This window comes from Aristolochia californica, unplaced genomic scaffold (assembly GCF_029961685.1).
Source record: "Aristolochia californica isolate CCGP_79_NKW_82.1479 unplaced genomic scaffold, dmAriCali1.0.hap1 SCAF_14, whole genome shotgun sequence".
Taxonomy (NCBI): Eukaryota; Viridiplantae; Streptophyta; class Magnoliopsida; order Piperales; family Aristolochiaceae; genus Aristolochia; species Aristolochia californica.
The window spans coordinates 7,378,316-7,390,162 of NW_027181815.1; the positions used below are offsets into that span (position 1 = coordinate 7,378,316).

General features: G+C 37.2%; 2 protein-coding genes across 2 annotated transcripts; one reads left to right on the top strand and one right to left on the bottom strand.

The window, feature by feature from the left end:
- Positions 1-111: 111 nt before the first annotated feature.
- On the bottom strand, positions 112-3,768 carry LOC137950607 (large ribosomal subunit protein bL9c-like). The gene is made up of 6 exons (XM_068797172.1): positions 3,593-3,768; positions 3,344-3,471; positions 1,889-1,934; positions 1,106-1,203; positions 977-1,024; positions 112-584 (listed from the first exon to the last, which is right to left on the bottom strand). Exons 1-6 carry the CDS (start codon positions 3,728-3,730, stop codon positions 464-466), a joined length of 579 nt encoding a protein of 192 aa, XP_068653273.1. The 5' UTR covers positions 3,731-3,768; the 3' UTR covers positions 112-463.
- Positions 3,769-4,943: 1,175 nt separating this feature from the next.
- LOC137949818 (protein SEEDLING PLASTID DEVELOPMENT 1-like) lies at positions 4,944-11,572 on the top strand. Its single transcript, XM_068796012.1, has 9 exons — positions 4,944-5,504; positions 6,060-6,274; positions 6,957-7,107; positions 7,231-7,422; positions 8,614-8,776; positions 8,885-9,126; positions 9,316-9,492; positions 10,470-10,625; positions 11,128-11,572. Exons 1-9 carry the CDS (start codon positions 5,025-5,027, stop codon positions 11,434-11,436), a joined length of 2,085 nt encoding a protein of 694 aa, XP_068652113.1. The 5' UTR covers positions 4,944-5,024; the 3' UTR covers positions 11,437-11,572.
- Positions 11,573-11,847: the final 275 nt, after the last annotated feature.

An 11,847-nucleotide genomic window follows, 5' to 3' on the forward strand; every position in this document is an offset into this window, starting at 1 on the left:
ACCGGGCACATAAAAGAGGCTGTGGTCTAGAGAGTATGAACTATGAAGACATACCAAGGAATATCAATGGGTCATGAGCAATTTTTGGCTAGTTATATTACCATACATCAGTAAGCTGCATGATACGAGGTATCAGAAGCAACAGTATCCTTTTTCTTCAGGCGAAGCAATCCCAAGAACTAAGAAGTTGACATCACACCCCAGAGGTTGAAGAAATCAATTAAAAAATAGTAAAGGAATACATGAAAGCACAAGACCAAAAGCTATTGGTAGCTTGTCAGTTTGGCTTGTTACATATGTGCCGCATCGTCCACCTTTCTGCAAAAGTCGCTACTTGTTTGCTGATCAAAACTTCTCCTATCACATGGAAATGACTGAACATTGAGCATAAAAAAGAGTCACTCTCTTTCTGTTTCTGCTCCAACTCCAATTTCATCCAGGAAGATGCTCAGAAACAGGTCTCTTAGTTAGCATAGATATTTATCCTAACTCTTGCTATCACTTCCGGGTGAAGCTTCAATTCTGCTATATACTCTCCAGTCTCACGAATTTCAGGAAGCGAGATGGTGCGTTTGTCCACATCCCTACAAAATTAAAACAAGACTGGCATGAGAAAAACTTGCTGAAGAGGGATAATTGTCGTCCTATAGGGGGCTCCTCTGGATGGTACTTTATGTTACAATCACCAACTGACATTTCTGCAGGAAATATTTGATTTCTAACATGGTCTAGATGTGCTATATTACAATATCTCAGCGATTGGACCACTTTCATCACTAGTGCACTGACCTCAGATGGATGGATAAGGCAATAAGACCATGATTATCAACAGGATTATCAGATTGTAGAAATTTTGGTGCACAGACTTCTTTTGGACATCCTTATTGTTGGAGCAGGGTCAGTATGCCTACTGGTATAGCAGGTGCTTATCTAAAGGGAGAACATGGATTTGAAGTTCTCTATTATAGGAACATACCTTGATAGCTGTGCCTTGATTATGTCAACAAGATCTTGTGCAGTAACTCTGCCAAGAGAAGAGTGTAATTAAATTCTTTATAAGGATGATTTCTCAAGTAAACCACTAAAATTTGTGTTTAGCACGCACGTTCCAAAAATCTGTTTTCCTTTTCCACCTTTCCGTTTCACCTTGAAAGCCCCAACAGTTTCAAATATCAAAGCAAGCTGTTGTGCCTCCTCTTTTACCTGGTGTATCAAGGGTGTATTTATCAGAATAAGTACAGATTTAAATGTTTCAACAAGCTAAACTAGCACAACCAACCACACAAATTGCACAATATTTTCTTTTATAGTTGTTTAATTTTCCAAGGTTTGAATGATTCCTAAGAGCAAGATGAACGGGCTGTATAAATTACTCAATACCTCAGTCTTGATATATGCCTCACCCCTATGATTTACCAAAGAAGTTAGATTCATTGAGAATTTGTCAGTCCTTTACATATCCTCAGATAAATCAGGGTTCAGATTCTTGTCTTCTAAAAAGAAAATTATCAGTTAACAAAACACCACTTCAAATGTTGAATCTAGTCATGTTTTAAGAAAATATAAAGGAAGTAGTAAAAGGACATTGGCTCCAATCATAATTTTTTTTTTTTTTGTAGCTTCATTAACTACCTCTTAAATGCCTTGCCAGACATTTAGGTCATTTATAGAAAAATCAAGAAAAATAATTAAATTAAAAAACGTGAAACTAAGTATCTCAATCCTGTTAAAATAAATGTTTAGTTTTATCATGTGTTAAATGGGAATTCCTAGTATGAATTTGGTCAATGTATCTGAAAAGACAGAAAAAGTCTCTTAGGATCCACGTTCACTTTGGGCTGACCAGCTTGCTGAATTTGTATAAAAATACAAGAGAAGCTTTTAGTACCCGTTTTTTCTCAGCTTCAATTCGTTCCTCTTCCATTCGCATTGCCCTGCAATTTAGAACCATAAGCCAAATTATTCTCAATCCAGAGAAGGATATAAAGACTGTTGCATATCATCAAATTTGCGTTCGAATTCCTTAACAGGAGTAAAAACTTTTTCTACCTTTACTTTTCTGCATGAAGCCTTATAGTTCTACTTTACCAAAAAAAAAAGAGTATTCACAGATCTCATGCTCCACTGTTTTCAAAAGAAGGGCACGTGTTTCTAAAGATGGAAAAGCATTTTACATTCTTTTATTAGATAATGACTGCAGGAAAGTTTGCCCTGAATGGGGTCATATTCTTAAGTGATATACAGAGAAAAACAATGCCTTCCCCTGATCATGAATCTACCTAGAAAAAATTGACCCACCATTTTTTTTCTCATTTATGTCCCTTAGTTTTTACTTCTGCTGATTTGTACTGGTTTCTGATGAGGAGTCAAGAAGATGGTGAGATGAGGAAAACAGTAAAAGTCTTCCCCTTGCGAATAACTTTTTTTTTTTTCAAATTTAAAAGGTTAAGCTCAACAATTTTGACAACGCTGCTTAGTCCAAATTTATAACTATTATACTCATGTCGTATGTGGTCCATTTAGGCTCATCAATGGAAACTTTAATCTATCCAATTTAAAAAATCGAAATGCAATATGCAAGGAAGCTTGGGAACCATCAAAAGGAAAAGACAACGATCAAGCCAACCTCATTTAAAAGTTCATTCTTTGTGTTTACACTTGGAACCACCAGCATGCTTTTCAGCTGCCAAGATGATCAAAGCAAATGCTACCGAGAACAGCTTTTTCAGACATTTCTGAGGTCAATAATTTTAAAGGAATTGCATACAACATAATCCATCAGTAATTAGCCAACAATACTAAGCAGAAATATTTGGAAAGGTAGCTCAGTAAGCATTATTAATATGACCACTTAGTAAGTGGTAGGTCTTTTACCAATTTTACTAAGCGCAACTCAAAACTTCCTTCTTCAAGGTCTTGATCCTCTTCAAAGAAAATTTTCAACTTAGAAGGAGAAACTATCTTCAATCCTATGTTTACATAACTAAAGAAACGATGTACGTTACATGAAATAACGAGGAGAATAGAAAAGAAAATTTTGAGAAGTAATGACACTTAATTGAGTCTAACAATTGTAACTGTGGAAACTAACGCACAGGCTCTGTTAAACAATTGAGTCAAAATGAACTATATAGAGACTAAATTTTGGAATTCGGTTACTAAACGGAAGGCTTGACACTTCGTGAGAAACGTAGCTCTTTTTTTGTTTTGTTTTTGCAGCTTTTTGTTACTCAAATTATAGAAGACCTTTGTTCCGTTTCCATCTAAAATCCAAATGTACAACAAAACAAGAGAGTCTAATAGAAGTAGATAAAATATGGAAAAAGGAGAGGAAGTAATGTACTTGAGAAGGAGTGGGGTGACGATCTGGGCCTTGCCCATGGGCAAGAGAAAATTGCGGTAGTAGCCAGCTTTCACATCCATCACTTGCTCTTTCTTTCCCAGTTCCGTCATGTCTTCCTTCAGAATTATCTGGGTGCAAAAAAGATCAAGTCATAGGTAAAGCTCGTACTGTTTGACAACAGAAAGGAAACCCGAAATGAGAAGGAAGAAAAAGCAAAAAAGAGAGATAAAGATCACTGATTCCTTGTACCTTTCGCGTTTTCTTAGCTTTCTTCTGCGCAACAACAAGCATAGTCGTTCCACCATTGTCTGAAAGTCTTGAATTGTCGTTCGTCGTTCCAATGGAGCTTCGCAACCAAGAGCTGGAACTCAGTGAAAGTGTAGCCATTTCACTCTTTTTCTCTCCCCCTCGCCCTTATCGGTATCCTCACGCAAGGCAAGGTCCAAAACCCACAACAAATATAAGACGTAAGAATCATATAATGGATCATAGCGTGAGAAGCTGACGAGAGGTCATTGGCCACACCAAACCAAAGTTAGTTTGTTTCTATTGCATGCATTCATGTCTCAAACTCACACAAGTTTTATTTCATTAGGGATTTGTTTAACTTAATTTTTTCAAATATTTATTAGAATGAAACACTAAATCAAGTTATTAAAGTAAGATATTTCTTAGAGGATATGTATAGAGAGTATTATGGTAAATTTAAAGAAACTTCATTTTCTCTTGGCATTATATCCAGTGGTGGAGTCGGGGAAATCGCAGGAAATCGGAAGGTATTTTGGGAGAAAAGATAATAGCGAGAGGGAGAAGGGAGTGAGATGCTGAGAGGAAGAAGAGACTAGTGGTGGAGTCGAAATAGGGGAAATCACAGGAAATCGGAAGGTATTTTAGGGGAAAAAATAATAGCTAGAGGGAGAAGAGACTGAGAGAAATGAGGGAGGCTGAGAGGGATAGGAGACAGAGAGAAGTAACCATATAAGGATTTATACCTTTAATTACCAAGCTTTTAAATTAAAATATATTCTATATAAGATGTCGAATATGTCTCACTCCATGAATTACTAACTCCATTTATAATAATGTCATTATCTCTATTTTTATTAAATATTACTAAAAAAATAAAATCTCAAAATAAAATCAACATAAATAAATGAGATAATAAATAACTGTAGAATGATAATAAATCAATTTTCAAGTCTTTTAATTCAATTTTGATGGTAAAATTAAAAATTATATTTAGGTCCAAATCATTTTTTTTTTTCAAAATGTCCTCAATACAATCCCGCTCTAGCAGAGAAAAAAACGCTTCTTCGTGCATGAATGAACTACGAGGAGGGAGACGGGAAGCAGTTCTACACGTAAAGGGTTCTCATACTGAATGGACTACGCAACAGTGGTACATTTTGACTGAATTGTCGCAGGCCGCTCAAAATTGTGGCGTGGAGAAGACACAGGCAGCCCATGGTAGGCCACCGCTTGTCATCTACCTCCTCTGTGGTCCTTCCTTCTTTTAGGAATCGGAGATGCTTGGAATCTTCTCTTGTCTTCCTTTTCTTACCCTTCCCTTCCCTCCATTTTGACATTCGTTACTCTCACATAGCCTTCTCAGCCTCCATTCGCGTCGTTCATCGTCTGTACTCCTCTGCCGAGAAGGAATTTGATTACAAAGATTAAAGAAATGACTTCTGTGAACTCTCAGATTCTAGTTCTCGATCTCCAAGTTTGCAAGAAAATTCCAACATCCGCCTTGGCCTATCTCAACTCCTCCAATCTCTTGTCTTCCGTCTCTTCTTCTTTTGGTCGAACGCGTCGCCTGAGTAAGCGGGTCGCTTCATCGGGATCAGTCTCCCCTCCGTCTTCGATTCTCTCGCCGATTCGGCGGCCGCGGGATCGATTCTCTGCTCCGGGAAATGAGACCCTCTCCTCGTCAGAGTCGACCTCCACTTCGCTGTCGGATTCCGTTTCCGAGCTCGAGATATTTCTCCATTTGGTACCGCCTAGGATGCGGGACGCGCTTTTCCGGCACGAGGAGATAGAGAGTTTGATCGAACTGGTTATGGATTTGGGGAGGAATCCAATTGCGAGGTTCCCTTCTGGGGATTTTGTGATCTCTGATAAACCTGTCAAGTTTGAGGACTTAAGACATGCCATTTCGAAGGTCTGTTTCCTTGTCCATTTAGTTAAATTATATTTCACAATTCGTCGTTTGTTGTAACCATAAAACGATTGGAGTCTCACAAGTTCAATATTACAATTGGGTTGTCAGAGTTTTTGTCTTGTAGCTAATACTACCCATCCGTTGTCTGCAACTGTTTATTTTGTGCTTGGACGTCGCAAGACATATTAAATTCATTGTGGTCAAGAAGTCGCTCTGGTTCAACTTTTTCCGATTACACTTTATGTGCCTTTTAATTTATTTATTTATTTACTTGACCCTTTCGAGCTTTTATCTTTATGTTTCCATTTATGAGACAAGTCAAGATCTCCACCCACTGAAAGATAGATGAAATCTTATTTTATTAGGTTATTCTGGTTATCACAGTTTTCTATTTAGTTGCTTTCGTATTGGTTATTATGGTTGTTACTGTTTGTATTTCTTCTCAACACCGATCATGATGTACCATGCTAATCCTTGTTTCATCCTTCTTCGTCTCTGCTTTTGTGCCTGAAATTTTATTATTCTTTACATGAAGTATGTACTAGATTATTGCAGGTTGGTGATTTTTCTGATGACAACCGGTCTGGTATTAATAATTCCTTGCACCGCATCAGCGCCATTCGGAACCGCAAGATGCAAATAATTGGCCTCACCTGTCGAGTTGGCCGTGTCATATCTGGAAGTGCTGAATTGATAAGTGACCTGGTCGAAAGTGGAGGTTCCATCTTGGTCATTGGACCTCCTGGTGTAGGAAAAACAACTTTAATTAGGTATACTGTGCAAAGTTTTATTACCAACTTTCCTTATAGAATCAATATTTTGTCAACTACTGATGGCAATTCTCGGTATTATGGTCTATTATGCATTGTATTTCTTCACTTTTCACATTTCTAGGTTTCACCTCTGATATATACACCTGCTGAATATTTGAGTATCTAAGTAGTCAGGATAACATAAGCCATCTTTCAGAATACCTCATCTGAACTATCTCATAATTGGGGAAGCCTCGAAGACTCTGAGCATCAATTCATTCTTAACCCCCTACTTAGGTTGACCTTAGTACATGGATGCTTCTATTCCATCTAGTCTAACATGAGGTGGCTGCTGAAGGGAAGACAGTAGTTGTAAAGTGTAGGAAATTGGGACCACTTACCGTTGAAGAGTTTTTTGTTAAAAAACTCGAAATAGATTGTCTAGGCTTCAGGATGGTCTTGCTTCCTCCTCCTTTAAGAAATAAAATGACACCTAACACATTTGTTTATAGTAGACACAGAGGCCTCTCAGTAATCCTGAAAACTAGAAGTCGATCTACCTCTCTCTCTCCTCTCAACTGCTTCTTAAAAAATTGTAAATTTATGAAGCATCAAGATTTGCATAGTTATCATCCTCATGTTGTCTGTCTGCTCCCTTATTATTGCTGATTGTGCTCATCCGTGAGTTTCTTTGCTGCAGAGAAATAGCAAGAATGCTAGCAGATGAACACATGAAACGTGTCGTGATAGTAGATACATCAAATGAAATTGGGGGTGATGGAGATGTCCCTCACTCTGGAATAGGCCGTGCAAGGAGGATGCAAGTTCCCAATGTCAATATGCAGCATAATGTGAGCCTGGACACAAATTTTCTTTTATGTCTCATTATAAACCTTGCAACATAAAGATACTGGTTTCTAGACTTTCCATTTCCTTCTTGGTTGATCTCTCAGCCATATTTAATGTTCTTGTAGGTAATGGTTGAAGCAGTTGAAAACCATATGCCAGAAACCGTAATAATTGATGAAATTGGGACAGATCTTGAAGCAATGGCAGCTAGTACCATTGCTCAAAGAGGTGTGCAACTGGTTGGAACAGCACATGGAATGACCATTGAGAATATAATTAAAAACCCCTCTCTTCAGATCCTCGTTGGTGGAATAGAGGTGAAAGTCACATCTTTTCTTTTTTATGCTCTCATACTTCTAATGCTTATTTCATGTCTCCTTGGTGGAAGCTTTTTATGTTATCCTTGAGAATCACTTTACTCGTAACTTCACGGCCCAAAAGACACTAGACCTAATTTTAGTCTAATGGTGAAGCTAAACCAGTGCATTAAAAAAAGGAAAAAAGCTAAAGTAGTAGGTACATATTTTTTTCCATTAAAAAATCAACTTATTTCTTAGTAGGACTAGGAGTGAGAGATTTAATGACTGTTCCTAATTACTGGTGCAAACTGTCATGTCAATTCCAGTGGCATAATTATTGAACGTCCATTACCTTCTGATGTACTCGGTGAACTCAACATATATGGGAATATGGAAAGATATCATTTTCCACATCACCGTCTAGGTACAGTTGTCGGCCATGGATTTCAAGAAAGATTCTTCTAGATACCATTCTTATTTTGTTTAATGGGTAATGAGTTCCAATGGAACTGTGAAACCATCTGCATGATAGCAGCTTTATTAAAGTTATATGTGGGTCTATATACTTTGTTCTGAATTTTTTTTACTAGTGTTATAAATCTGTATTCTAGGTGCTGATCATTTTGCAAATCCTAATGGTCCTTTCGACCTTTTAAGGGCATCTTTTTTATTATGGTTAAAATAAAAAACAATTAATTCTGAAACTCAGTACCCAAAAATTGAAAAAAAGAGGAAAGCCATTGCTATTAATTTCTTTTTCTTTTTCTTTTTTTCTTGAAGAGAAAAGAGGAAGCCAATGCTTTAGTTATCAAATTGAACAGTATTGTGAAAAGTTTTAGTGGATAGCACAGATCCTCTAAACTAGTAAAGATCATATCCTACTTCACACCTATGGGTCAAATTGTACGAGGTATCGTCCTTATATTATGTATAGTTCTTGTTTCAATTGAATTATGTACAATTCATTGAAAGAAGATTAACGTGCATAATTTGACCCATAGGTGTGAAGTAGGATATGATCTTTACTAGTTTAGAGGATCTGTGATGTCCACTCAGCTAGTCCAAATTGTTTATGTCCACTTTTAACTAAACAAAGACAACTTTTACAGACAATTTTAAAGTGAAACAATCAATCCGAAACTCAATAACTATAAGTAGAGAAAAAAGGAAGGTAACCAAGTCACCCCCATCATCTGGACCCACTTGCAGAGTGTTACACTTGGTGACGAAGAAGCAAGGAAAAGAAAGGTGCAGAAGACAATACTTGAGAGGAAAGGTCCTTCTACATTTACGTGTGCCGTTGAAATGATCTCAAGAACTGAGTGTCATGTTCATCACAAGCTAGAAGCTACCGTGGATGCTATTTTGGCAGGTATTGTTGCTACCCTCCATGCTTTACCTTGTAGGATGCAATCCTGATTTGTGTTTGAACATTTTGGGGAACAATTTAATTTAGTGTTTGGTGTTGTCTGCCAATTAGGGAGACCCCCTCCGTTTGAAGTTCGTAAAACGGATCCGAAAGCTGTCCAGTCTTCAAGTGCTGTATTGGTGCCTGAGAAATCCAATGAGGAATCATCCATGTTCACTAGTAGAGAGCACCTAGATGCTGAATCAGTGCATGATGAAGATGCAGTGAACACTGTGCAAAATGGCAGTAGAGATAGTAGCAAAAGATCTTCCACAAGCAAGAGGATTTCACCAGTTCAGGTGTATACTGACAAGGTAACCCACTATCCTGTTTGATATAGTATGAATGAAATGTTCTTGTTTGACCCTTCATACCTGTTTTGAACTTGAAATTGGTTCTACTGATGCAAGTATATGTCACCTGATGAATGAAAGCATTTCAAAGTTAAAATTATATCTGAGAATGGAAATTTTTCGATAATTATTTTTTCTATTATGTTCTAGATCTTGGGTGCTGATCTGCTTCAAGTTGCACAAGTCATGGGACTAGAGGACGACGTAGATGTGACGGATGATATTAAAACTGCAAATGCAATCCTTGCATCAAGTTCTGCATTGATACAAAATCCTCGGATACGTGGAGTTGCTAAATTTTACCATATACCTGTGTTTGTCATCAAGGTACTGAACCACTCCTTTTTTTTTTCTATTGGAAGTCTTTTATATAATAAAGAAAAGTTGTGGCTTGCTTTATACACTGCATATGTGGTAGCACTGACCATTTATGGAATGACACATGTAATGGGCATCAGCATTCACCATTTACACTATAATACCTGTAACAGATATCAAAGAATCATCCTTTCAAAAATCATGGGTAGTGGGTAATACACTCTAATGTGTAAGAATCACTCCTTCCCTGATGGCAGCTTTGTTAGGGTTGTCAATCAATGAGATTTTTTATCATGACCTATTTGAGGAAAACTAGTTAGTTGTAGTGGTGGCAAAATTGAACCAGATGAAACAGGGAATGCATCCCATCTTGGTTTAAGGTTGGGATGGGGAGGACAATCTGTGTGAAGAGTTGGGATAGAGTGAAGAAAACCTGCACAGGGATTTGGTTTGGACAGGTTCCGGTAAAGCACCTCTTGGGTTTAACATTCTAATGTTTGTTCTTTTTAACATAAGTAACATAATATCATGTAAATCTTACAGCATCTGATGAGAAATATTTTTAAATAAGCTCTCTCATGAACTTACATATATGATATGCAGCGGGAGAAGCACCCTTTTCTGCCATTTTTGTTACTTTACAGACTATGAATTAAATGTATTGTTTCGTCATTTTTTTACTTATACATAACTAATGACAGTGACTCTTCTTAAATGTAACACGGTTTGTCAAGGTGAGACAGACCTCAAAAAGGTAGGGACACGGTTGAAAAATCAATCCCATCAATGAGTGGTGAGGGCAGGGATAAGGTTCCTTGTATTCTTTTGGACATATGGGTGTTGCCCAACCTGAGCTGCCCCTGTGCCTATCCTACTCAGTTGGAGGAAATAAGAGTTCTATCTCATGATCTCAACAGATGATACCATTCTACTTCTGAACATATGCAGATGACCTATCACTAAGTCCTTTCATTTTCAAATTGCAGGCCAATACGATGGCTCAAATTGTGAAGGCGATTCGCATGATTCTTAAGATGGATTCAATTGGGTCTACACCCCTCAACCAATCATCAAATGACATTGAAGTTGAAGAAGATGCTCCTAAAAGAAAACCTTCTCTGGAGGAGATTGATGCATTGGAGGTGGTCACCTTATCTCAAATCCTCTCGTTCGTTTTCTTTAGTTTTTAGTGTTTATGTTCTGCTAATTCATGCCTGTCTATACCAAATTCACCTGCCTAAAAAGTGGTCCATCTACTGGTATCATCTAAGCTGATTTAAATGTAAGAAAGTCCTTAGAACATTTAAAAAAATAAGTAAGTTAATGAAATATTTAATTTTGAGTCCAAACTCCGAATAGGTCTGAATGAATACCTACTTTAGATACCTGAATTCCCAGAGACGGGATGAGGGAGTAATGATAAGATTCAACTCTGCATTATACAGTGGGAAGTTATTTTAGGTGCTGAAAAGAATTCTACAGGTACTCTATATTTTGAAAGTCATCTAACTTTAGAAATTTCGTGAGGTTCCATTTTGCTTATCTGTTGGAGTCTAAACATTTGCAGGTTTATCTAGAAATTTTAAAATCCAATAGTTTTGGAATGTCTGAGATTAAATTGGTAACTTGCTGTTTTTTCATTAGGAGGTTCGTCTGGCAATAGAATATATTGTAATCCCTGGTGGTGAGCCAGTGGAGCTCTTGCCACGGCGGTCTGAAATAGTTGCCAGGCAGCTGGAGCTTGTGGAGAGCTATCACCTATCTGCAGAGAATTCTGGTACAGTGTCAAATCCACGGTTACAAATTCTTCCAAACAGATTAAACAAGAAGAACAGTGTTAAACATTCTGAATCTGAATCAACTGCACAAGGGGATTCTATGTCAGGCTTCAATTCACTAACTGGCAACAGTGGAACTAGTGTGACACGCCTACCCTTGTTACCATTTGATTAGTGGATCGACTTGTAAGTTATGTGAATGTCTAGTCATTTCTGTATAATCCTGTGTACATAATATAGGTTATGAGTCTCCTGTGGTATATGTTTTAAGCAAAATGTAAATAAATAATTCATAATCAGTTGTTCCTAAGTTCGACCAAATCTTTTTTTTTACGTACAACTTCTTAAACCCTATTTCTCATCAAAAGAGGAGAAGTTACAACTGTTGAGCAGTTATAACTGTCCCACTGTTCTACATCTAAGAAAAACTACCTAATAATGGGTTATTTTCAACAATTAGTACCCTATTTCTCATTAAAAGAAGATAAGTTACAACTGATGAACAGTTATAACTGTCCCACTGTTCTGCATCTAAGAAAAACTACCTAATAATAGGTCATTTTTAATAATTAGTACCATATTTCTC

Coding starts and splice junctions, on each gene's coding strand:
- LOC137949818 (XM_068796012.1), top strand. CDS start 5,025: ATGACTTCTGTGAACTCTCAGATTCTAGTTCTCGATCTCCAAGTTTGC. Junction 7,108..7,230: donor ATGTCAATATGCAGCATAAT/GTGAGCCTGGAC, acceptor ATGTTCTTGTAG/GTAATGGTTGAAGCAGTTGA. Junction 7,423..8,613: donor TCCTCGTTGGTGGAATAGAG/GTGAAAGTCACA, acceptor ACCCACTTGCAG/AGTGTTACACTTGGTGACGA.
- LOC137950607 (XM_068797172.1), bottom strand. CDS start 3,730: ATGGCTACACTTTCACTGAGTTCCAGCTCTTGGTTGCGAAGCTCCATT. Junction 1,204..1,888: donor TTGAAGCTGAGAAAAAACGG/GTACTAAAAGCT, acceptor TTGATACACCAG/GTAAAAGAGGAGGCACAACA. Junction 585..976: donor ATCAAGGCACAGCTATCAAG/GTATGTTCCTAT, acceptor TTAATTTTGTAG/GGATGTGGACAAACGCACCA.